This window comes from Pongo abelii, chromosome X (assembly GCF_028885655.2).
Source record: "Pongo abelii isolate AG06213 chromosome X, NHGRI_mPonAbe1-v2.0_pri, whole genome shotgun sequence".
Taxonomy (NCBI): Eukaryota; Metazoa; Chordata; class Mammalia; order Primates; family Hominidae; genus Pongo; species Pongo abelii.
This window is the reverse complement of record NC_072008.2, coordinates 49,754,188-49,780,586: the sequence shown is the minus strand read 5'-3', so window position 1 is coordinate 49,780,586 and position 26,399 is coordinate 49,754,188. Positions and strand designations below refer to the sequence as shown.

The 26,399-nt window shown below is 49.2% G+C and overlaps 1 protein-coding gene across 2 annotated transcripts; it reads right to left on the bottom strand.

The window, feature by feature from the left end:
• Positions 1-8,164: 8,164 nt before the first annotated feature.
• PPP1R3F (protein phosphatase 1 regulatory subunit 3F) lies at positions 8,165-26,232 on the bottom strand. 2 transcript variants are annotated; one of them, XM_002831637.5, is made up of 4 exons: positions 24,782-26,232; positions 14,174-14,229; positions 13,564-13,646; positions 8,165-9,849 (listed from the first exon to the last, which is right to left on the bottom strand). In XM_002831637.5, the coding sequence occupies exons 1-4, from the start codon at positions 25,780-25,782 to the stop codon at positions 8,593-8,595; spliced, it is 2,397 nt and encodes a 798-aa protein (XP_002831683.2). In that variant the 5' UTR covers positions 25,783-26,232; the 3' UTR covers positions 8,165-8,592. The 2 variants fall into 2 exon arrangements, with proteins under 2 accessions (XP_002831683.2, XP_054400520.1); XM_054544545.2 differs by having other exon boundaries at positions 13,564-13,643.
• Positions 26,233-26,399: the final 167 nt, after the last annotated feature.

Genomic DNA, 26,399 nt, shown 5'->3' with positions numbered 1-26,399 from the left:
GCATTACCCTGATACCAAAACCAGAAAAAAAGAAAGTATGGGAAAAGTACAGCCCAACTTCCTTCATGAACATAGATGAAAAAAAAATCCTCAACATAATATTACCAATTCAAATCCAATGTACAAAAATAAGACACCATGACCAAGTGAGGCTTATACTGGGGATGCAAAACTGACACAATATTCAAAAATCAATCAATGTGGCCGGGTGCAGTGGCTCATGCCTGTAATCCCAGCACTTTGGGAGGCTGAGGTGGGGGGATCGCTTGAGCCCAGGAGTTCGAGATGAGCCTGGCCAACATGGGGAAACCCCATCTCTGCTAAAAACGCAAAAATTAGTCAGGTGTGGTGACACACGCCTGTAGTCCCAGCTACTTGGGGGCTGAGACACGAGAATTGCTTGAACCCGGGAGGCAGTTGCAGTGAGCTGATATGGCACAACCACACTCCGGCCTGGGTGACAGAGAGACTCTGTCTCAAAAAAGTAAAACAAATTAAAATAAAATAAAATAAAAATCAATAAATGCAATCTACCATATTGACATTCGAAAGTAACTGAACCACATAATCATATAATGTCATGCAGAAAAAGCTTCTGACAAAATTCAACGTTGATTCATGATCTTAAAAAAAACTCTTAGCAAACAAGAAGATAACTTTCTTAACCTGATATAAAGCATCCACCAAAAAAAAAAAAAAAAAAAAACCTACAATTTAGATGATACTTTTTTTTTTTTTTTTTTTTTTTTTTTTTTTTGAGACAAATTCTCACTCTGTTGCCCAGGCTGGAGTGCAGTGGCGCGATCTTAGCTCACTGCAAGCTCCACCTCCCGGGTTCACGCCATTCTCAGCCTCAGCCTCCGGAGTAGCTGGGACTACAGGCACCTGCCACCACGCCCGGCTAATTTTTTTGTATTTTTAGTAGAGACGGGGTCTCACCGTGTTAGCCAGGATGGTCTCGATCTCCTGACCTCGTGATCCACCCCCCTCAGCCTCCCAAAGTGCTGGGATTACAGGCATGAGCCACTCTGCCTGGCTTAGATCATACTTAATAGAGAAAAACTAAATGCTTTCTCCCTAAGATCAGAAATGAGGCAAGAATGTCCACTCTCACTCCTGCTATTCAGCAGGAGTGGCTGCTGCAGTGGCTCAGCTGCAGTGGCTCACGCCTGTACTCCCAACACTTTGAGAGGCCGAGGTTGGCGGATCACTTGAGCTCAGGAGTTCGAGACTCCTGGCAACACAGCGAAACCCCATCTCTACAAAAAATATAAAATTTAGCTGGGTGTGGTGGCACATGTGTCTGTAGTCCCATGTACTCGGGAGGCTGAGGTGGCAGAATCACTTGAGCCCAGGAGGTCAAGGCTGCAATGAGCCGCTATCTCAAAAGAAAAAAAAAAAAATGTAGTGATGGAGTGTTGCGTGGGTGAGGGGGTGAGGGGGTGAGGGGAGGGAGTGACTATAAGGGGAGGCACAATGGAGTTCTTTAGGGTGATAGAACTGTTCTGAATACTAATTACAGTGGTGGTTACATGAATCTACACATATTAAAATTCATAGAAATTCCCCCAAAGTCAATTCTACTGTGACAATTTTTTAAATAAATTTTTTAAATGGTATCAATCAAGCAGTTGAAAATCCTTGTGTGGGGTTTTGCTTGTTTGGTTGTTTGTTGTTGTTGTTTTGAGACAGGGTCTCGTACTTTCACCCAGGCTGGAGTGCAATGGCCCGATCTTGGCTCACTGCAACCTCTGCCTCCCAGGCTCAAGTGATCCTCCCTCCTCCGCCTCTGAGTAGCTGGGACTATGGGCGCATGCCACCATGCCCAGCTAATTTTTGTATTTTTTGTAGAGATGGGGTTCTCCATGTTGCTCAGGCTGGTCTCAAACTCCTGGACTCAAGTGATCCTCCCACCTCGGCCTCCCAAAGTGCTGGGGTTTCAGACATGAGTCACCGCGACTGGCCAGAATTCTTGTTTTCTGTAAAACTGTTTTAACACAGGTGTATGTATGCCTAAATACTAGTTTTGTTTGGTTTTGAGCCATATATGAAAAGCATATATCGTCTCCTCTTTTGTATCTGGCTTCTTTCACGTAACATTGTGTCTTTGTGTACCTTAGTTCACTCCATCTCATAGCTGTGTAGTATTCCATGATGTCAATACAGCACAATTTACTTATGCATTTCCTGATGATATATAATTGGGTTGTTTCCAGTATTTTGCTATTACAAATAGTTTTACTATATAAACATTCCTGTGTCTCTCCCAAGTTTACATGTATGGGAAACAATGCTCACCACAGATAGTTTATAGTGGCAAAAAAGTAAATCGAACACCACCTAAATATCCAATAGGAGTATAATAATAAATGACGGCATATCATGCAAATCACATCAGAACAGGTGAGTCGTTATTTGGATAAATTATCCAAGTGTTAACCTGGTGGCTGTTGTGATGATGACACACGACTCTAATGACTGCATGTGGGTCGCAGTAACTCACATGAGCTCACTGTGAGCTCTTGGAGCATCTTGGGGCTCCCTGTGGGCAGAGATGAGGACAAACAGGAAGGAACAGTGGCACAGTGGCTGGCCACCCCAGAACACTACAGAGACAACCTCACCTGGTCCCCAGCCCACGGTTCTGCTCACAGACTCAGAACTTCCCCCACCTGACTGTCCTGAGCACTTTGAGGAAGGCAGCCCCTGGCCATGCCTGAGGTGGCCGCATCCGTCCTTCCCCACCAACCCTGACCTGCTCCTCCTACTCTTGAGCCAAATCTACTTTCTCAACGCCTCAGCTCCCCTCCATTCATGAGCATCCCCTGCACGTTGGGGGTGTAATGATGCCCATTGCACAGGTGAGGAGACTGAGCCCCATAGAGGGCAGCAGCTGGGCCTGCAGCTGCACAGCAGGTCAGTGGGCCTTTGCTAGGTGGGGTGTGCCTCACCCAACAGCTGTGCACCCCCTCAAGCCGTACAGAGATAGTCTCCTGCCTCCTCTTTTGAGGGATCCTCCCGGCCCGTGTCTCCCCCAGACCACCAGGCCTGGAGCTTCTAGACCCGGCATTCAGGCCCTGGGAGAGGACTGGGTGGAGGCGGAGCTGGCAGCCGGCCAGGATCTGGCTAGGGGGTTGGTGGCCTTTTCCTGAGCCCCAGGCTCTGTTGGGGCTGTCTCCAGTGTCTTCAGGATCCAGGCTGGTGCCCTCAGCCAACCTGGCCAACCTGGCCAACCTATAGCCTGACCTGCCCTGGGCACAGGCCTCAGAGCCAGTGCATCTTGTGGAAAAATCCTATAATGGACCCTTTAAGTGAGATAAAGAGGACTGAAAATATGAGAACCTCTCTTTAGTGATGGAAATGAGTTCCTGATAGAAGGAAAAAGAGGAAGAGGAGGAGGAGGAGAGTCATCTGTAGAAGACCCCGAACAACAGTAAAAGCCAGGCCTTTGGCTGCCCCCACCTGTCCACATGCAGAGAGGGAGGCTCCAAGGGACACCCAGCCTGGAGCTCATACACCCTGAGGCCTGTGACCCTACAAGCAGTTAACGTTTAAGACTGTTCCTGTCTTCTCTGAGGCTTTCCCTGTCTTGGAGATAAGATGCCCCCTGCTGGCAAAGGCAGGTATCGCTGTAGGGTGGCCGTCCATGGCTGCGCTGTTCCTGGAGACACCAAGACCTCACCGTGGGACCAGAGGCTTCAGTCAGGCTTCCCTGACTGAAAGGAAAAAGTCACTTTGACTTAGCAGGAAGCTCAGGTTTGGACTTGGTCTCATCCTGGACAAAAAACACTGAAGAGGGGAAGCAGAGGGGTTGTAGGATGCGGGTGCGTGATAACAGGGCTGAAGGCTGAGGACAGAGAGAGAAGGGGCCACTGTGAGACTAAGATGCTGGCCCTAGTCACAAGGAGGAGGGAGAGGCGGACCAGGAAGGCCTTGGCAAAGGGCTGAGCTGGGGGCCGATAAGAACATGGAAGGCCCTCACCTGTAAATGGGTGATAAAAATAGAGTTTATCTAGTAACTGGCCACTAAAATTTTAAAAAAGAAAAGTAGGGCCAGGCGCGGTGGCTCATACCTGTAATCCTAGCACTTTGGGAGGCTGAGGCGGGTGGATCATCTGAGGTCAGGAGTTTGAGACCAGCCTGGCCAACATGGCGAAACCCTGTCTCTACTAAAAACACAAAAATTAGCTGGGCATGGTGGCGTATGCCTGTAATCCCAGCTACTCGGAAGGCTGAGGCAGGAGAATCTCTTGAACCCAGGGGGCAGAGGTTACAGTGAGCTGAGAATGCGCCACTTCACTCCAGCCTGGGAGAAAGAGTGAGACTCCGTCAAGAAAGAAAGGAGAGAGACAGACAGAGAGAGAGAGAGAGAAAAGTAGGCTGGATGTGCTCATGCCTGTAATCCCAAAACTTTGGGAGGCTGAGGCAGGTGGATTGCTTGAGCTCAGGAGCTCGAGACCAGCCTGGGCAACATGGCAAAATCCTGTCTCTAGTAAAAATATAAAAATTAGCTGGGCATGGTGGCATGCGCCTGTAGTCCCAGCTACTTGGGAGGCTGAGGTCGGAGGATCACTTGAACCCAGGAGGTTGAGGCTGCAGTGAGCCGTGATTGTGCCACTGCACTCCAGCTTGGGTGACAGAACAAGATTGCATCTCAATTTTAAAAGATAGATGTACAAACTTATCAATGTAATTCACCACATTAACAGATTAATGGGAGAGGGCAGGGTGGGGGCATAACAGTGATTGTAAGAGCTCCAGCCAGGGGGGATGACAACGGGCGTGTACTCAGTCTTGCCCTGTGCCTGGCACTGCTCAGTGACTGAAGAGTCATCTCACCTCTTCCTCACTTAACCCTGTGAGGAGGAAAAGTTATTACCCTGATGACAGACGAGCAAAGGGAGGCACAGATAGCTGAAGCCACTTGCCCACTGTGTGACCCTGGGCAATTTAGTCCCAACCTGTGTCACTCCAGCCCCTGCTGCCTCCACCCTCCTACCCTGCCTTGACTATAAGACCTGTCTAACATTGGCTCAGGAGGAGGGCAGTACACACGTTTTCCCCAAAGCTTGCACCTACCCTGCTTGATGGGCATTAGCCCCCTTTATGAATGGGGAACTGAGGCTGGTCTAGGACAGGTGACTTGCCCAAGGTCACACCACCAGGGCTTGGGGTTCCAGGCTTTTATGAGGCCCACCAGGCCCCAAAGCCCATGTGTCCTGGGCTATTGTGGGTGTGAATGAGGCCTGAGGGGAGATGGACCCCAACATCTGAGGACAAAATAAATGGGCAGGTCCTGTCCATCCCGAGAGGCCCCGCTCTATGGCTGGTGTCAGGGGCACACGATAGAGGATTCCCCACCAGGCGATCTCCACAAACAGAAGGCAAGACCCGGAGCCCAGGGATTGTTCTGCAGGAAGGAGGCTGCCTACACTGTGTGGTTCACCCCAGGAGGCTGGAGTCTCTGCAAGCCTGTGTGCAGGAGTCTCGGACACTCATGTTACTCCCACTTTCCACTGCACTCTCCTTCACTTGTGAGGTCTGTGCATTAAGAGTGTATAAAACCTAAATGTATGGGGGGGGTTGTTTTGTTTTTTTGAGACAAGAGTCTCGCTCTGTTGCCCAGACTGGAGTGCAGTGGTGCGATCTCGGGTGGGCCACTGCAACCTCCACCTCCTGGGTTCTAGTGATTCTCCTGCCTCAGCCTCCCAAGTAGCTGGGATTACAGGCGCCCACCACCATGCCCGGCTAATTTTTATACTTTTAGTACAGACGGGGTTTCCCCACGTTGGCCAGGCTGGTCTCAAACTCCTGACCTCAAGTGATATGCCTGCCTCAGCCTCCCAAAGTGCTGGGATTATAGGTGTGAGCCACCGCGCCCGGCCCATAAGTCTGTTTTAATGACGATGAATAAATTGCACATCCATGAACAGTCTCCCAGGTCAAGCAGTGAACCATTATTGACACCCCAGAAGTCCTCTGGGCCCCTTCTCAGCCACATCCCTCCCTCTGCCAGAGGTGAACACTATCCTGACTCTGGTAATCAGCCCCTCGCTTTTCTTTACAATGTCACCACTTAGGTGGTAATTCATGAGTTTTGCCTGCTTGTGAACTTTGCATAAATGGATCAGTGTGGAAGCTTTTGTTTGGCTTTTTGTGATTCATCTGTATGCTTTCTTGCAGTTATGGATCTTCCATTCTCATTATACAATATTCCATTCTGTGAATATACCACAATTTATTTAGATGCTTATTGGCATCTAAGGTTTGAGCCCTTCATCAGTTGTATGTGATTCCATTATCTCCTCTCAATTTTTCACTTGTATTTTCACTCCTTTTTGTTTGTTTTGCTTTTATTCATAGCAACCTACTACATAAGGTTTTCACTCTCTTTGTGGTGTCTTTTGATCAATGGACAGTCCTAATTTTAAGGTCACTGAATGTTTCGTAATTTTCATTTATGGTTAATGTTTCTGTGTCATGATGAAGAAAAACTTTGCTACCATGAGTATACGAAGGTATTTTGCCTTGTTTTTTGTTTTGTTTTGTTTTGTTTTTAAGATGGAGTCTCTATCTGTGGCCCAGGCTGGAGTGCAGTGGTGCCATCTCGGCTCACTGCAACCTCTGCCTCCCGAGTTCAAGCGATTGTCCCGCCTCAGCCTCCCAAGCAGCTGGGACTACAGGTGGATGCCCAGCTAATTTTTGTATTTTTAGTAGAGACGGGGTTTCACCATGTTGGCCAGGCTGGTGGTCTCAAACTCCTGATCCGCCCATCTCGACCTCCCAAAGTGCTGGGATTACAAGAGTGAGCCACAGCACCCGGCCCTGCCTCATTGTATTCTTAAAGCGCTTTGGTTTTGCCCTTTGCATTTAGGCTTTAAACCCACCTAGAATTATTTTTATTTGTGTTGTAAAGTAGGGATCCAAGTTCATATTTTTCAATGCAGATAACCAATTTTCTATTTATTCAAAATCCAATCATTTCCCCACTGGTCTAACACACTTCCTTGGTCACCAGTTCTGCGTCTACACATGAGTGTGTCTACACTGTTTCTGAGATCACTATTCTTTTATTGGTCGATTTGTCTACTCTTGCAAAGATATCGTGCCATCTGAATATACCATTACAATAAGTATCAGTGTCCTGGCTAGTCTTGGCACTTCTACATAAATTTAAGAATTAATGTGTCATGATCTACACACAGGCAAAACTCTACTGGAATTGTGGTTAGATTTGCATTGAACCTACAGAGCAGTTTCAAGAGAACTGACAGCTTTGCACAGTGGCCAGTGACGAAGAAGGGAAATGAGGAGACTGTGGTGCCTTGGAAACCAAGTGAAGAAAGGGTTGCAAGGTAAAGATGATCAACTATGTCAAATGCTGCCAATATCCCAAGTAAGATGACGTCTGAGACTTAACCATGGCTATAACAATGTGAATATCTTCAGCAGTTTTGCTGAAATGGTTGGGCAAAAAAGATCTGATTGCGGCTATTTCAGAAAGGCATCATAGAAGAACTGAAGAAAGCTCATATAAATATTTCTTCCAATAGGTTTTGCTGTAATGGGAAGTAAATAAATATGTGGTGTTTTATTTTGTTGAGCAGTTTTTTATTTGCATGCAATAAATATATCTTTCTTTCACAGCTTCTGGGCTTCCTGTTTTTGGTAGAAATGTGATGTCTGTGGACAGCAACTGTGCTACAAAGTACTGCAGTACATTAACTCCTCTTTCCTTTCTGAGGCCTTCCTTATCTCGGGGACTAAGGGGTCTCCCTGCTGGTGTCAAAGGTTGTTTTTTCAGTAACCTCAAAACCTTGTGGCTGATTCACAACTGATGTCCCCACATGCACAGGAGACCACAGCTACCACTGCAACCATGTGACCGACAGCAAACCCTCATGTGGCTGCCACTCTTCCTCCCTGGCTCCCAGCACCACCATCCAAATACACGCCTGTAGGGCCCCACAGGCAGAATGTGGAAAAGACAAAGCACCATGTGGATTAGGACCACGAGGCGAGGAGACACAGATCTTCAAGGACAGACATGTTGAAGCAGCAGCAGGCGACCATGTCCCACCCCCAACTCCCCACTGTGATCCTCCCACAGAAAGTGACCACCCTGCACACTCATGCCCAAACAGGAGAACACTACACCGCAAGACACTGTTTCTCATAGAGCTCTATTGTGGCATATAATAATAGGTACTCTATATAAATTAAATTAAAAATAAAGCTCCAGCAGGTTGCACAGGTTGGCTGTTAATAAATATATCTCTGGGTAATTGTGCCCCAAGACCAGCTCACGACCACTCTCCCTCGTCCAGAGAATTATACAAAAATAAATACAGGCTCGGGGGGTAGGGGAAGGACATGCCCAGTTCCACTCTAAAAGTTCCCCTCATTCACACCATCTACCCGTTCCCTCATCTCCACTTGTGTCACCACAGGGAGCCCTGTGTTGACTGGAGAGCTTGGGGATGAGAAGGCCTCTCTTTCAGTTGAGCATTCTCAGAAGCAAAGGACCCAGGTCCCCTCACTGCACAGACCATGTATCCCATCTTAAGCCTCTGCTGATCCCACAAGCAGAGCCTACGAGAACCAAGCCAGAGAGAGGCACAGCGCAAGCACCAGGAGGGACACACCACTGTTCAGAGCCACAGGGACCACCACTAGCCCGGCCAGGACCCCCAGAGTCTGGGTCAAGGGCCCCCGGAGCTGAGGAGGCAGTGCACACACACATTCTGCAGGGACTGCTAGGGTGGGAGACCTCTTTGGGGGTTCAAGGCTTGGGCCTGCATCCTTTTCATCCTGGGAGTTCACATGAGGCCTGGCTACACTAGAGAGACAGACTTCAGCCCCCAAGGGACTGAGGAGGGTGGGATTTTGCCCCTGCAGAAGGACGGGAGAGGCTGGCTCCTTGCCAGATATGGGATTCAAGCTGCCTGCCCACTCACTGGTGACCTCTATCTGGGCTTCTGTCCCGGCCTCCCCCAGGGACTCGGTCACCCCAGCTATCACCCTATTCATGTGCAAAGAGCTGGTGTCCTTGCCCACCCCTTTCTCAGGATCCCCAGTGAACTGACCCTCTGTACCCAGAACCACAGGGCCATCACATCCTGAGCCCTCTGCCCATGGGAGCCACACATCTCCCATAGTGGCTACCACAGAATGGGCCCCAGAGAGGATTTCCGGAGGCGATTCCTTGGGGCTGTCCCCTTCTGGGCTGGAGGGTGTGACAGAGAGCCCCTCTTCACCCTCCCCTTCATCATCAGGGTCTTCGGTGTCCTTGATGAGCTCCACGCCACGCCCCAGCCGGGCATAGTGCAGCGTGATCTCCTCAGCCAGGGCGCTGTTCAGGGCCCGCTCAGGGCCAGGCCACTTCAAGATCAGGTCGCGGTCCGTCAGTATGCCCAGGGGATGGCTGGGGGATATCCCTCCATCTGTGGAGCCCTCCCCACCACCCCCTGCCCCACCTGCAGCCACAGCAGCCCGTAGGCGGCTCAGGTGAGACAGGTAGAGCTGCTCCAGCTCCTGGTCGATGGTGTCCTCACCGAGCAGCTCCTCCGACCCACTCACAGCCTCCAGCCCCCCTCCATTCTCGCTCGATACTCCCCATGTGGCCTCTGCCTGCTGCTGACTGGGCTCCAGGAAAGGCCCGGTGGCCCCCTCGCTCACATCGGGCCCTGAGGCCTGGTCTCTGGGGGAGCCACCCAGGCCACAGAGAGGGGAGGAGGGGGGAATCCTGATGGCCGGTGCCTGGAGGACCTCTGTAAAAGCCACAGGTGGACTGCTTCTGGGGACGTCACCTTCTTCTGCGGGGTTGCCAGTCATCGGAACGTCAGAAACCTGGAGCCATGGCCGGGGCGAGGGGGCAGAGAAAAAGCAAGGGAATGAAGCAGAGGAGGGGATGGAACAAGCAGAGACAGTAAGAAGTGTGACAGCCCACAGCCAGCCCCACAGGGGTTTCTATATAAAAACGCCTTAAAGCGCCCTCTGTCACTGTCTAGACTCGAAAGACTGTCATTTATGGTAAAATAACACAACTGGATGCAGTAAAACGGGGCTTCTTGCAGATTATAAAGCTGAGGAATTCGGTGGGTGTGAATATTTGGTGAATGATCATGACTAAATACTGCTGGCTTACCTTCAAAACAGAGCCAGTTAAAATAACTAAAAGTGTAAGTAGCCAGGCCCAGTGGCTCTCACCTGTAATCCAAGCACTTTAGGAAGCCAAGGCGGGCAGATCACATGAAGCTAGGAGTTCGAGACCAGCCTGGCCAACATGGTGAAACCCCGTCTCTACCAAAAATACAAAAATTAGCTACGCGTGGTGTTGCGCGCCTGTAATCTCAAGAGGCTGAGGCAGAAGAATCACTTGAACCCAGAGGGCAGAGATTGCAGTGAGCCGAGACTGTGCCACTGCACTGCAGCCTGGGCGACAGAGAGAGACTCTGTCTCAAAAAAAAAAAAAAAAAAAAAAGAGTGTAAGTGGATTGTTTGTAACACAAAGGATAAATGCTTGAGGAGATGCATACCTCATTTTCCATGATATGATTATTACACAATGCATGCCTAATCAAAACATCTCCATAAATATATACACTTACTATGTCCCCTCAAAAATTAAAAATTAAAAAAATTTTAAAAAATAAAAATAAAATGCAAAAAAATCCCAAAACATAGCCGGGATGTCCACATGAACCCATGATGTATCATCTTCTCCTTAAAAAAACAATTATTTCCTAGCTCCATCTTTTGAAACGGCCTAGAAACAATGACCAATCTAGTAGCAGCAAGCATGCCGAGCCCCCAAATCTTGGCCTTTGAATGCCACTCTCCACTGAAAGGAATCAGTGCTCTTTAAAGAAATAGCTGTTTCTGGCCAGGCTCGGTGGCTCACGCCTGTAATCTCAGCACTTTGGGAGGCCAAGGCAGGTGGATCACCAGGCAGGTCAGGAGTTCGAGACCAGCCTGGCCAACATGGTGAAACCCCGTCTCTGCAAAAATACAAAAATCAGCTGGGTGTGGTGGCATGTGCCTGTAATCCCAGCTACTCAAGAGGCTGAGACAGGAGAAACGCTTGAACCCAGAAGGCAGAGGTTGCAGTGAGCCGAGATTGCACCACTGCACCCCAGCCTGGCAACAGAGAAAGACTGACTCAAAAAAAAAAAGAAAGAAAGAAAGAAAGAAAGAGAGAGGAAAGAAAGGTAAGAAAAATAAAGTAAAAGAAAAGAAAGAAAAAGAGAGAGAGAGAAAGGAAAGGAAAGAAAGAAACGAAAGGAAAGGAAAGAAAAGAAAGAAAAAGAAAAAGAAAATAAAGAGAAGAAAAGCAAGAAAGAAATGGCTGTTTCCAGGCTTGGGGCAGGGAGAGTACAGGATGAGCCTAGCACATATTGTCATGGAAGATGTGAGAAAGGCTCACAGAATGATAAGGGCATGTCAAAAGGACAGAGGAGCCCATCTCAATAAGCTCCTACTAGCCAGGGATAGTTCAATTTAAGCATCAAAAAAAGCAAACAAATAAGTGCAATGGATTAAAACTCATCAAATATGTTTAGAATTCATGAGTTCATAATGACACAAAACCAAAAATCCTTTTATTGGTCAACTTTGTAGTAGTATTTCTCTGAAAACTGGTAAATAAAATGGAAAAAAATAAATATTTACACTGCTTTTTCTGCACAAACTATATCTCAAAGTAGCCAAATAGCTGGTGTGGGACAGTTTTCCTTTAGAGAAGAATTCTAGCTAACAAAGGAAGTGGGAATAATAGAATTAAATAGAGTTAATTCTAGTTAATTTAATAATAAAAGATTAAATACATTCATTTAATACAATTTGATAAATTAAATTAAATAAATTTAATAAGACTACATTAATAGAATTAATAAATTAATAAAAATGGAGTAAGAAATGTATTTCCACCTGGATGTAATCAGCCAGACCCAGACTGGAAAATTCTACAGGACAAGCAAAGTTTCTTCAACCAACAAATTGCAAAGAAACAAAGTGGGGGAGATTTTAAAAATCTAAAGAGACACATCAATCAAATGCAACATGTCAACCTTGTTTGGATCCTAAACACTTATGAGAGAAGGAAACTTGAACACTGACCAAATACTTGATGATACTAAGGAATTACCGTTTATTTTCTAAGGTGTGATGATAGTATTATGGGGTTAAGAATTCTTAATTTTCTGGCCAGATGTGATGGCTCGCACCTGTAATCCCAGCACTTTGGGAGGCCAAGACAACAGATCCTGTCTCTACTAAAAATACAAAAATTAGCTGGATGTGCTTGCTTGAACCCAGGAGGCAGAGGTTGCAGTAAGCCGAGATCATACCACTGCACTCCAGCCTAGGTGACAGAGTGAGACTCTGTCTCAAAAAAAAAAAAAAAGAGTTCTTAATTTTCTGAGATACAAACAGAAGTATTTATGGATGGGATGATGTCTGGATGTCTTCCAAAATAATTCCAGAGGGAATGGGAGGGAGGAGATGGGGTACAGATAAAATAAGAATGGGCATGTGTTGATATTTACTGAAGCTGGGGGATGGTGTATGTAGACTCGTTATACTATTTTACTTTTATATGTTTGAAACTTTTTGTAATTAAAAAGTTCACACACACACACACACACACACACACACACACACCCCCTCCAAAATGTCTCTACCTCCCCTACCTACCATCACGCTCGCCTGGACCACTGCAGCGGCCTCCCCTTCATGGGTCGCCTGTTTCCACCCTTGCTCTGACAGTCTATTTTCCAAGCAGCAGCCAGAGGGAGCCTGTTAAATCCTGAATCAGATCACGTCCCTCCTCTGTCCACAATGCTCTTGCGGCTCCCCCTTACTCAGAGTAAAAGCCAAAGTCTTCACCATGGCCTGTGAGGTGCCACCCAATCTGTCCTCAGCCACCTCTCTGCCCTCACCCTGCACCACTCTCCCCTCCCTCGTTCTGCCCCTGCTGCGCTGGCTTCTACACTGTCCCTCACACACGTTAGTCATGGCCTCACCTCAGGAACTTCACACTCGCCTGGGATGTTCTTCCCTTAGTTATCCACGTGGCTCACTCTCTCACCTTCCTCAGATCTTCGCTCAGATCTCACTAATCACTAAAGCCTTCCCAGGCTACCCAATCTAAAGTTGCAACCACCCCCCGCCCACAACACACACACACAGAGTCTCTCACCCACTCCCTATCCCTATTTTTCCTTATCACTCATCATCACCTAAAGTACCATATATTACATTATTTTCTCATGTCTCACCCTACTAACACATAAGCCCCCTCAAAGAGCATTTTTGCATGTTTATAACAGTGCTTGGCACAGAACAAGCACTCCATAAATTTTTGCTACATTAACAAATGACATTTCTACACACCCAGGTGAGTAACTGCATTCTCCCCCTCCCCCATCAGGTTCTGAGTTTTCTGCCCTCCCTCCAACCCAGGGAGGACGCAGAGCTAGTGGGCCCCACCACCCAGCCCAGCAATAGTCACACTGTGAGCCTCCTATTGGGCTGTCTACTCCAAGGCCGCAAGGACCCACTTACCTGAAGTGTCATCTGGGGCCACGGACGGAGAGGGGTGGGGGCTACCAGTGGACCCACTGACTCCTGGACATCAGGATGCTCTGCTAGAGGGAAGAGAAAGGCAGCATTGGGCAAGACAGGCATACAAGTAGGTATGGTTTTGTTAAGAAAATCTGCCATCCTAGCCAACCAGCAGTTTTGCCTCTGAAGCTTTCTGTGACAATCTAAAGCAGAGGGTGCCCCTTCATTTTATTTTATTTTTTTGAGATAGGGTCTCGATGTGTCACCAAGGCTGGGGTGCAGTGGACAATCATGACTCACTGCAGCATCAACCTCCCGGGCTCAAATGATCCTCCCACCTCAGCCTCCCGAGTAGCAGGGACTACGGGTGCATGCCAGCATGCCCGTCTTTTTTTTTTTTTTTTTTAAGAGATGAGGTCTCACTATGTTGCCCAGGCTCATCTCGAACTCCTGGCCTCAAGCAATCCTCCTGCCTCAGCCTCCCAAAGTGCTGGGATTACAGGCATGAGCCACTGAGCCCAGCCTTTTTCATTTTTATAGAAAGAAAAACAGTAGGAAGAAAGACATGGAAAATACAAGCTAAAACTTCTGAAGCTTGCCAATTGCTTACCCACGGCAGAGGTGTTATCATCCATGTTCTTCGTCTTCAGTTCCTCCTCGGCAGGCCTGCAGGGCAGAGGAGAGAGTACATGGATCTAATACCCTGAGAGGTCACTTCTGCCACCCACTGGCACCTTCTGAGCCTCTGTGCTAGCCCACCTTCACCTGACAGCTGCTGTTTTCTCTTCTGCTGCCTTTGTTTATCCCCTCATCCTAAAAGTCCTACAGCCTCATTATAGAAAATTCACAAAATACAGGAAAGTCTAAAGAAGCAAGAAAAACAATCACACATCAGCCAGAGACAACTACTGTTACCATTCTGGAAAATTTCCTTCCAGATATTCTATGAAATCATTTAGATTCTACAGACATAATTTCACAGCTAGCTTTGTCCATTTAACAGTAAGAAACATCATTATGTACTTTTGCAAACATTTCAAATGGCTGCTTAATACTCATATCATACCATTCCCTTCCTACTGAGCAGCTAAGTTCTTTCATTTAGAGGTTGCAAAGCAAACCAGCAAACAGCATTGGGCATAGTTTTATCGACACTTGTATCATTTCTTTAGGATATATTCCTGGCTGTGGATATATTCCTGGCTGTGGAAAGAGAAAAGATAGAAGAACCCATCTTTTCAGCTGGGCGTGGTGGCTTACACCCATAATTCCAGCACTTTGGGAGGCCGAGGCAGGGAGACCATTTGAGGTTAGGAGTTCAAGACCAGCTGGGCAACATGATGAAACCCTGTCTCTACTAAAAATACAAAAAATTAGCCGGGCATGGCGGTGCACGCCCATAGTCCCAACTACTTGGGAGGCCGAGGCAGGAGAATCATTTGAACCCGGCAGGCAGAGGTTGCAGTGAGCCAAGATCGCGCCATTGCACTCCAGCCTAGGGGACAAGAGTGAAACTCAGTCTCAAAAAAAAAAAAAGAGGCCAGACGTGGTGGCTCACATCTGTAATCCCAACACTTTGGGAGGCCGAGGCAGGTGGATCACCTGAGGTCAGGAATTCAAGACTAGCCTGGCCAACATGGTGAAACTCTGTCTCTACTAAAAATATAAAAATTAGCTGGGCGTGGTGGTGGGTGCCTGTAATCCCAACTACCTGGGAGGCTAAGGCAGGAGAATCGCTTGAACCCAAGAGGCAGAGATTGCAGTGAGCCAAGATCGCACCACTGCATTCCAGCCTGGGCGACAGAGTGAGAGATTATCTCACAAAAAAAAAAAAAAAAAAAAAAAACACCACCTTTTCTAAGAAAGGGCAGGCAGACAAGACTGTGAGGCAGAGGAAGGAACGCAAATGGAGACTGGGAGGGAGGTCACAGAGGCCTGGGTCCCTATGCTAGCCCTCTCGTCCCCATATCAGCCTGGCAGGTCGCTTCACCTCCTCACTCATAAAACAGAGCTGCGGGGAGTCAGGATGTGCACTAAGCACAGGGCAGTCAAGAGGAATGAGGATGGACAGCCAGAAATCAGGGCCTGACACACAGCTGGGATTGAATCAACTGTAGATATTTATGGGTCTTGCTCCTCCTTCACCAGGCCAGTCAGATCCCTGAGTGGCATAAGCCAAGTGCATTTCAGGTGGGTCCTCCCAGGGGTGGGATCTCATCATGGAGAAGTCACTGTTCTTATTCTGAAAATGAGTATCAAGTGTCTACAGATTAAGGCAAATGAGGGAAGCACTGACTAAAACCTGAGAGGAGCTGGGGCGAATGCCCACACCTTTTTCTTCCTAAGAGGCAATGTGACATTCTTGATACTTCTGGCAATGGTTGAAAAAAAATTTTTTTGAGATGGAGTCTCGTTCTGTCGCCAGGCTGGAGTGCAATGGCATGATCTTGGCTCACTGCAACCTCCGCCTCCCAGGTTCAGGTGATTCTCCTGCCTCTGCCTCTCGGGTAGCAGGGATTACAGGTACCCACCATCACAGCCAGCTAATTTTTGTATTTTTAATAGAGACGGGGTTTTGCCATGTTGGCCAGGCTGGTCTCGAACTCCTGACCTCAGGTGATCTACCCTCCTCGGCCTCCCAATGTGCTGGGATTACAGGCATGAGCCACCGTGCCCGGCCTGGTTTAAACTTTTTGAAAACCCATAACCAATTACCTTCACAGAAACAGAGTATCACCATCTGACCCATACATGGTACCTACTATGGCATTACACACTGTTCTAAGTGCTTCACATTTTTTTAAACAAGTTTTTGGGGTTTTTTGGTTTTTGTTTTTTTTGTTTGTTTGTTTTTTGTTTTTTGTTTTTAGAGATGGGGTCTTGCTATGTTGACCAGGCTGGTCGTGAACTCCTGGACTCAAGCGATCCTCCCATCTCAGCCTCCCAAAGTCCTAGGACTACAGGCATGAGCCACGGTGCCTGGGCAACATGTATTAATTCAATCATCACAATCACCCTATGAGACAGGTACTTGTAATCCTCTGAAGCAGGCAGTACTATTGTCTCCATTTTACAGAGAATAAAACAGAGGCTGAGTAAATGGCTCAAGGTCATACACTTCACATCACAACCCAGGCCTTTTGGCTCTCACCCAGTCAGCTGCTGCTTCTTGGATGACGGAGACTGGGGTCTTACCCAACCCATCTCCATCCTTTCTAGAAGTAGATAGAGGGAGGCATCAATACTAGACAAGATCCCTCCCTCCTCCTTCATGCAGGCTTTTCTTTGGACCTGCCTTTGCCCACATATTCATTCCCCATTTACCTACCTCCATGGGCCTAGGACATGTGTGGCTAGGAGGCCACTAGACACAGAATGGCTGCAAGAACTGCTTTCTATAAACACCCTCGGGGAAAACGCTTGAACCATATATATGGATCTAGAGTCTAGAAGGGACTGTCTGTCTTTCTCTACTGTCTAGGACTCACAAATCCCACCAGAGGTACTTGAATCAGAATACTACAGGGCCTAGGGTGGGTGACTCTGGGAGCCCAGCTGCCACCTCCCACACATCACAGATGAGAAAGAGAGATTCAGAGCAAACCAGCTTGGTCCCACACCAATCCCCTCCGCGGTCCTAAAATCCAGGTCTTTGGACTTTTGTCTCAACACGATTTCTGCCAGGCTGCACTGACTTACTTCTTTTTGCTACCACAGTCCTTCATGACAGAAAACATCCTCCTCCTAGGATCTTCTAAACCAAGCCTCTTCAAGAAGGCCCACAGACAGACAGAAAACCAGCCCTCCCAACTGTGTGCAGTAGCAGGCAAGCCTTCTCCTCCATCTGGCCTAGTCCAGACATATATTACAAACAGGCTTCTAAAAGCCACTACAGAGTCATAGATGTGAGAGAGAAAAAGGAGAACACTCAGGAAGCAGCCAGCCAGCAGGAAAAGGATTCCACAATTCAGTTGGAGGAAGGAGAAAGAAAAACAAATACACAATCAATCCTTCAGCCCCCAGAGCACCCTTTCCATGGCTGAGGAGGGCGAGAACATCCAAAAAGCAGGTCACGCCATTGAGCCAATCCCAAGATCCACAACATCGGCAGAAGCAAACAAGTCGTTCTCCAAAGTCAAATATGAAAGCAGAAAGCACAAGCATGTATTGTTCACCTCCTCCACCATGGGCCCCTCTCATTGACACACCAAGGCATTTGAAAACCTTCACATCTATCCTTCAAAACAACACCCTTCCTTTTTACAAATGCAAAAACTAAAACTCAAGGAACTGCGTCTCTACACTCACTGACTACACAACCACGCTAGTAACAAACATCCCAGGAGGGCTCCACTTTGAAGAGAGTTTGAAATTGTGGGCTTAAAAAGAAACAAGTATCTTTGAACCGTCTTTCACAGTAAAAACTCAAGGGCAGCTATGACTTCAATCAACATGAGGACAGTAAGAGAAATCAAGTACAAATGTATACTGACTCACTGAGCAGTAACAGAGAAGAGGGGTTCTTAGAAAAATGGGGAGGGAGATTAAGAACAAAACTGTACCTGCAGTATGCCTGCTCGTTTTCAAGAAGGAAACCTGTTCTTTTGGCACCAGCCCCACAAGTACCACGTGGCATCCCCTCAAGGGCACTGAGCCGTAGGGGCCAGGGCACACAGATCTGGAAAATCTTGGACATGCATCATTTGGGTGCTAGTGAGCACTAGTCAAGCTGGTGTCGCCTAAAAGGGGACATCTCAGGCCTGCACGCCAGTCTCCTGGGCGTGCAAATTCCTCCAGCCATCAGGAAACACAATGGCTGCCAAGCTGATAGTCCCCAAGGAGACCAGAGGGTGAGGATTTGGAAAGAGGTGGTGTTGGCCCCAGCCTAAGCCAGCCGAGAAAGAACAGAAAGGTGAATCGCCAGTCACAGAGTGAGCGAGCGGGTGAGGGCTGACAAGCCCTGTGGAGAAAAGCAAAGCAGACTTTCAGAGCAGTCACAGACTGCCATTGCCACCACCACCCGAGTCCTCTGGAGCACCCCCAGCATTCATGTTTTCAAAGAATTTTGCCAGCCCAAAGTGGGTCAGGCACTGAAACCCAAAGGGAAACTCAGCAGACCCCGGCTCCCATGTAGTCAACCTGAAGATAATGCTGACTTTCCGGGGGGATGAGTGGCTTCAGAAACCTGCCCCACGATACTCAGAATTGCAGTTACCCTGAGCCATCTGCTTTCTGAAAAGAACAGGGTTTGAAGGTGGCTGTGAAAGCCACCAAGTTATGTGGGGCACTGCTTTGCCTTCCCCAACAAGTGTGTCAGCCTCAACTCTGGGACTTGCGGGTGATCCAGTGGGGTAGAGGGAGAAGAGCAGTTTCTCGTGCCATGAGCTTCTTCAACAGCCATGACTTCATCTTTGGCCACGACCCATAGTAAGAAATCCATTCTACATCATAACCCAGCACACCCACATGTGTAAATAGACATATAAATAACTGAAAAACGGTTGTTCTTTGAGTGAAACAATACTTACCTTTACTGCATGTGGTGATACACTGGCATTTCTTATGCTATTTCCTTTTACTTTTTAATGCTTGTTGAAACCCAGTAAATTGACTTCACAACTCAATAAAGGGTTAGGATATGCAATTTTGAACAATTCCAGCTCTGCCACCTATCAGCTGTGTGACCTGGGGCAAGTTACTTAACCTCTCTGTGCCTCAGTTACCTCATCTCTAAGGAGGGGATGATAATACCTACATCAGTGAGTTGTTCAGCAGATCAAAGAAATATTTGAAAAGTACCTATAAAGCACTTAACAGTAACCCCCTCCAAATTTCCACTGAGGGAAACTGAAGCTCTGAAAGGAAAGCAACTTTCCCAGTGTTGCCCTGCTGGTAAAATGCATCACCCAGCCTGGTACAGTAGCTAAGAGCTGGAGCACTAGAGCAGGACCACACAGGCTCAGATCCCAGCTCTGCCACTTTCTTAGCACGTGGCCTCAGGCCTATGTCCTCAACCATAATGCCCTACCAAATTTTCTGTGGCATAAAAGAGGATCACGTTCACATTAATTCCTCACTCTACAGACAACTAAGATGCCCCCTGACTTGTCCCGTTCAACTCTGGTTATTCTGGTTTCCCCTGAGGCTGCCAACTCGGATAGCAGGTTGGATCCCCATCCTTTCAGTTATAGGTGCACTGAAAGACAATGGGCCTTCCTGTGCATCAGCCCCAGTGACGGACCCTGCAGACATCATGGTGAGCAAACCCAACTAGGAAGCTTACAATTCAGTATGGAGGAAGACATTAAAAAAATACTCAAACTCATTATTTCAACAAACATTTATTGAGCACCTGCTAAGTGCCAGGCACTGTGGCAGGCCTGCAGGAATACAGTGGTGAATGAAAGCAGACCACGTCCCTACCCCTCACGGAGCTTACAGTCTAGCAGGGCAGCGAGAGTCATCCAGCAACCCCCTAATAAAGGTATAACTATAAACTGCGATCAGTGCCTTTAGAAAAGAAAAGAATGCCCTAGAATAAGGGTCCCTGGCCCAATCTGCAGGGTCAGGCAGGGCTTAAGGATGCTGAAAAGCAAAACGAGCAAGTGGGGAGGTAGGGGAGTGAGAGGCTGCTTGGGAACACTGTGGGAGAGGTGATGAATGCAGTCCCCGACAAGGTGAGTTTGAGGAATTATTTGGGCCATCAGTCAGTGGAGACGCCGAGTTTGGACACATGAAGCTAAGGGAAGAACCAGGAGAAAGAGAAGGGCCAGAGAGTTAAGAGGAAAACCAGCAGAGTGTGGTCTCAAGGCAAGGGAAGACAAAGTGTTTTAAGTAGGAGTGGTCAACCACTTCAAGAGGAAAACTAAAAAATCACCTGCAGAATCTGGCAGATGCCAGGGGCTAACACTTACGTGGGGTGAGCAAGTGCAGAAGGCAAGTGCAGGCAACTCTTTGCAGGGGTCGGCAGTGAAGGGGAGGGTGATGAGATGCTGGCCAGAAGCAGGAGGGAGAGAAGGTGGGGTCAGCGGAGACAGAAGGGATGCTGGCACAGGTAAAAGTGAATAGAGGATCAAGCAAGGAGGGCAGCAGAAAACCTGCCAGGAGAGAAAAGGTGACTGATGATGTCAGATTCTAGAGCAAACAGCAGAAACTGGGACCCAGAGCACAGGAGGGAGAAGTGGCCTGAGCAAGAAGGGACTCCTCCTCATCTGTAACAGAGGGGAGGGAAATCAGGGTGCAGACTTGGGGGCCGCAAGTTATAGGGAGTTCCATTCTTATGGTTTCTGTTTTGTTTTTTGAAGCAGGAGAGAAAGTCTGAAGGTAAAGAACATTTGAAAGAGTCACTTCAGAGGAGAAACGAGTGGATCAGAAAAATACAGTAGAACTGCTAGGCAGGGTGGCCGATGACCCCTCGACTGGTGGCGATGTTCATCTGCTCTGCCACGTGACATTCTCTAACCAAGCTTAGCACCTGCTGGGCTGATGAGTGCCATGCAAAAAGCTGGGGGCCCGAGGACATTGGGGTGGACAGGCTCTCCTGGGGAAGTCCTCTTAGAACTGTGGGATCAACACTGGAGGAGACTGCAAGGGGTACGGGATAAATGTTCCTGGTGAAGGAAACAGCAGGGGCAAAGGCCCTGCAGCAGAAAGGAGCAAGGCCCTTTGGAGTAACAGAAAGACCATGGTGACAGGAGCTCAGAAGGACCACTGGTGTAAGACTAGAAGCCAGTGCAGGCCAGATTGGGGAATGGGATGGGAGGGTGCTTGAAGACCATGGTGAGGCTTTCTTGGTCTTTACTTTTAAGAGGAATAGGACACTTCCGAAGGGTACTGTCAAGTGCCAAGGAAGATCAGGAGGGCTTTTCCCCACACCAGCCCTAGGACTTTGGACTCTGGGAGCCTCAGTTTGCTCATCCAGGAAAGAGAAATTTAAAACCCTCTACTTCACAGGGAATGCTGTTGGGATTAAACCAGACCTTGCATGAAAATACAGTACTCAGTGAAGTGCCTGGCGAAGAGCAGGGCCTCAGCCAGGTCTCATACAACAAATGCTCTGTACTCCACCCCACAAGCCCTGTGACATCTTAGGATCACTCTGCATCTCTTTCCCTGCTGGAACCTAGCACTGTGCCCAGCACACAGTAAGCAGTCAATAAATGCTTGTTGATGAATCATCTCTAAGCTTTAGAGTTACCAAATGCCTGGTCCAGCAACCCAGGGAAAGCAGCCATTTGGGTTTCTGAACTCTATCCTGATGGCTACCACGGACTTCTCCCATGCCCTCACCTGATGTGGCTGTGCTCAGTGCACAGAGGGCCTGCAGCCAACATTTCCTAAACAGGAAGCCCTCTATGATAGGGCTTCCACAGGTAAGGGATATACCCTGAGACCCTCCACCATTTCCCAAGAGGGCTAGGTCGCAAAGGGTGGCTAGTCTTCAACAGCGCTGCAAGTCACTGGCAGCACACAGGTTCTAAAACAATAATATGTTGAAATGTACTCACCAAGAAAGCCACCGACCTACAAAGAAACCCTTATCGCTGATCTTGCAATGAGCACCAACCTCCCCTTTGCAAGAGCTGAGATCGAAAGATAAAGAAGCTATCAAAAAGCCATCTGCCCACTTAAAATAATATCACAAGTCATGTTAGGAACCACAGACCTGGGGCCAGATACCAAAACAATTGTCTGAACAGGCTGCTTCAATTTCTCCTTAAAACCGCCCATGTATGTTAAAAGAAAAACACCCTCTCCACCCACCTTGGCCCTGCAAGGTTTTGATTTCTCTGTTCTCTGCCTTTCACACTCTTTAAAATGACCAAACTCCTTTACCCAAACTGTTGCATCTTACAGACAGGGTTCCCATGACAGCTGGCGGGGATGACAGCTTGGGAAAGTGATAGAAATGAAGGTGGCTCTGGGGCACTGGGCCTGCTCAGTATCTTCATCTGGGTGGTGGTTACACAAGTGCATACATATGTACAAATCCACTGGGCTATACACGGAATAACAGTACAGTTTATGTAGGTATACCTCGATAAAGCAAAAAAAAAAAAAAAGTAAAAGGAAAGCATGACATGCTAGGAAGACCAAGAGTGAAATCCAGAATTTGCCCTGAATCATGCCAGGCTTTCTAGAGGATCAGTTTAAAAAAAAAAAAAAAAAGATGGAAAAAAATAAACGTCCCAAGCATTTCTTCCCTGGCCCTGTCACTCACTAGCTGAGAGGCTTTGAGCAAGCTGGCTCACCTCTCTGAGCTACCTGTGTTCTCTCTACTAAATGGGGATAATCATAGCACCTACACAACATAGCACGCACAGCAGGCCTCACGGAGAGAATGGATCTGATGTTCATAGCACAGAAATCAGTAAATTCTGGCCAGTTATCTTTTGCAGTTACCACCATGCTTCAGTTACCTTGCCCATGTTTGTTGCATTCAATCCAACCATGCAAAGTGACTGTCATTCCCCTTAGCAGAGGAGGAAATGGAGGCAAGGCCACACAGCTGATGGGCGGAGCCGAATTTAGGAGAGGAATCCAGGAAACTGTAGGTGTGGCTCCCTAAATACTGACACTAGCTAACACCTGTATACTACTTTGAGCCAGACTCGGTTCTGAGCACCTTTACTCTTATCCCGTAAAGTAGGTGCTATAATTCTGTTTTACAAGTGAGGGTCCTGAGGCATGGTGTAGTTAAATACGTTGGCCAAGGTCACAAGGCCAGTAAGTGGCAGCGCCAGGATTTGAACCCAGGTAATCTATGCCAGAATCCACACTCTTAATGCTGTAAGAAAAACCATGCTGCCTGCCCCCTTTAAATGAAGTCTCAGATTATGGTGGGGCTCACAGGTGGGCGAGTGGGTACCTGCCTGCCTGCTCAGTTACCCAGGCACATCTGCCCACCAGCCCGGAGCTAGACCTTTCTGAACCACTCACAGCCTAAGGCCTTACCAGAACCAGCAGAACCCACAAATGTCTCACTGCAGCCAGGGGCTTCTGACCAAGCATATACATACAAGGTCCAAAAAGCATTTTCCCATTTCCATTTCCAGTCCTCCCAGGAACTGGGAAATGTATACATTTTAGGGAGAATCTAGTGATCCTGGGCCAGACTTAGGTGACCGCAAAAAGAATCAGGCCTAGCTGCTGCCCTTAAATCATAGCTTGATAGAGGAAACCTAGGGAAATCTTCTACCGGGGCCCCCTGGGGTATAACTGATTATTTCTCCTTGTCCCTGAATGATCACAGGTGGTGTGGCAAAAAAACAAGGGACAAAAACTTCAAGTCCAGTACCCATCTGGTTCTGTCTCTCTGCCAGAGCCACTGCTTTCTTGTGAGAGCATGGGCTCAGCCCCTCGCCTCCATAGGACTCAAAGTAGATTACAGCATAACAGTAGAGTGCACAGGCTTCAAGGTCAGGCATGGGTGAACTGGAAGAGCCAGGTGCCATCACTGCCTCAACCAGTTTCTCCACCTCTGGAATCCTGGTTTCCTGCTCTGTCAGAAAGAGAATCTGCTCTACCCCAACTGGCAAAGCCCTTGGTCCACACTATGTCATTGCAGTTCTCTCCACTCCAGCACACTGCTGATCATTCACACCAAGCTCATTTCCACCCCAGGACCTTTGCACTTGCTGTTTCCTCTACCTAGAACACCCTTGTTCCATATATGCACATAACTGTTCTTCATCATTCAGGACTTAGTTTAAATGAAACCTCCTCAGAAAAGTCCTCCCTGTTCCTTTTCCTACAAACTCTCCCCCACCTCCCCACCATATCTGCATAACTCTTCATCATCATTCGGGACTCACCTCCTCAAAGGCCCTCCCTTTAACAGCATGTCTGACACAGTCATTCCCTCCCAATCTATCCCCTTACTCCCTTCAGCAGCTAACTTTGTCCCTATTTATCCTATCTGCTTGCTCGCTTGTTTTTTCAAACTGTCTCCCATAGGAGCCTGTATGAATCTTTGAGGGTAGGGTAGATGTCTGTCTTGTTCAGGGCTTTACAGTGGAACTCAATAAATGAATGAATAAAACTCCAGTTAAAACAGTGCCTAGCACATGATTGACCTCCATCACTCTTTGACTGACTGACTCAATGCACCCTCCTCCCTGTCCTGGAGAGCAGGCCTGAGGGGTTCCTGGGCCGGAATGCTTGTCCTCCATCCCAGACACAGCCCTGCGTTGGCGGAGGTGGCGCTGGCTGACATTACCTGCGCCTCACCGGCTTCATGCAGCTCTTCAGCTGCCTGGCCTCAGCCTCCACGGGACCCTGGCACTCGGGCTGTGGCTCCAGCTGCGGCAGCTGCTGCTGCTGGGGCAGCCCTTCGGCATCAGTGGGTGTGGGAGCGGGTGCGATCCGGAGCAGGACTGTGTAGTTGCGGCCGTGGTTGTTGGCCCAGAAAGTGCCCTCGGGGGTCTCATAGCGCACCACGAAGTCGAGGCGCGCCCCATCGCCCGCGCCCTCAGCAAAGGGCAGCTGGAAGGCAAAGCGGTCGGTGCGGCCGCCGTCGTCGGGTGAGGAGGCGGACGCCTGGCCGGGGCCCAGGCCGAGCCCCGGATCCAGGATGGGATCTCCTGCTCCTGTTCCTCCCGCTCCTGCCCACGGCGGGCTGCGCGGAACGTAGCGCGCTGGGTGGTCGCAGAAGGAAGCCCAGCCGTCGTGTGAGGCCCGCACGTGCACCGCCTTCTCGAAGGAGCGGTTCAGCACGCGTACCAACCCGCGCAGCACCGGTGGGCGGCCCCCAGGCACCCACACCCCGGCACCCCCGGGGACCGCGCCGGGAGGCGGCAGCAGCGCCTCCAGCTCCACCATGACGCGCCCCAAGCGCTCCAGACGGCCCGGCGCGGGCGGCAGCGAAAATGTGGGGACCAGGTAAAACCCCCCGCCAGCGGGGACGGGGCACAGCGGTAAAGGCTCGGGGCAAGCCTCCTCTTCCTCCTCCCCTTCATCCCCATCCTCGCCATCGTCGTCCTCGTCGGCCCCGCCGCCGCCGCCATCTTGCCCGGCCGCCGCCGCCATCTTGCCCGCCCCGGGCCCGCCCCACGGCCGGTAGCGGCGCAGCTGCGCCAGCGGCAGCCCCAAGGCCTCATCGGCGAACAGCACTCTCCGCGGGGCCACCGCCGCCTCGACCGAGGTGCGGGGCTCACCCGCGGCCGGCGAGGGGGGCGCGGAATGCCGCAACGGGGGCTCCACAGGGGCCGTACGCGCCATATCGGCGGCGGCGGCGGCGGCGGCACCGACGGCACCGGCGGCGGGACCGGTGGGGGCAGGGCCTGAAGGGGCGGGCAGCCAATGGGAAGGCCAGCGCGGAGGGGTACGGCTCAGGGGGGCGTAGGCGGTGAGATGAAGACAAGTATAGCAGAGGGCCAATGGGCAGCCATGCGCGGATGACGTAGTAGCGAATTGAGAGCCGGAGAAGCACGCAGCCAATGGGGATGCCTGGGAGTGGGCGGGGTAGGGGGGGCGGGATGATCGAGGAATCAATGGAGAGGCCGGAATGGGGGTGGTGCGAAATCCAGGATGAAGAAAACAGAAGCAGACAGCTAATGCGGAAGTTTGAGAGAGAGAGGCATGTGGGCGGTGGGAAAAATGGAATGGCTACAGGCGATGAGGACAGCCGGGAACGAACGCAGAGGCCCAAAAAATGGGAGATTCCCGCGGGTTGCGTAGGCGGTGGAACGGAAGCTAGAGAGAGAACAGCCAATGGAGAGCCGCGCGTGGGATGACGACAATGGCTGCAGCGAGCCAATGGGGAGGCTTGTGAGCGTGTACTGCGGCTTTGAGGGGCGGTGCCAAGGTGGAGCTAGCCAATACGAAGGCTAAAAGGA

Bases quoted from the DNA above. Each gene is read 5' to 3' on its own strand.
- PPP1R3F (XM_002831637.5), bottom strand. From the start codon at position 25,782: ATGGCGCGTACGGCCCCTGTGGAGCCCCCGTTGCGGCATTCCGCGCCC. The intron at 13,647-14,173 runs GTAAGCAATTGG...TCTTCCCTCTAG, and splicing joins TGATAACACCTCTGCCGTGG to CAGAGCATCCTGATGTCCAG. The intron at 9,850-13,563 runs GTAAGTGGGTCC...CCATGGCTCCAG, and splicing joins GGCCCCAGATGACACTTCAG to GTTTCTGACGTTCCGATGAC.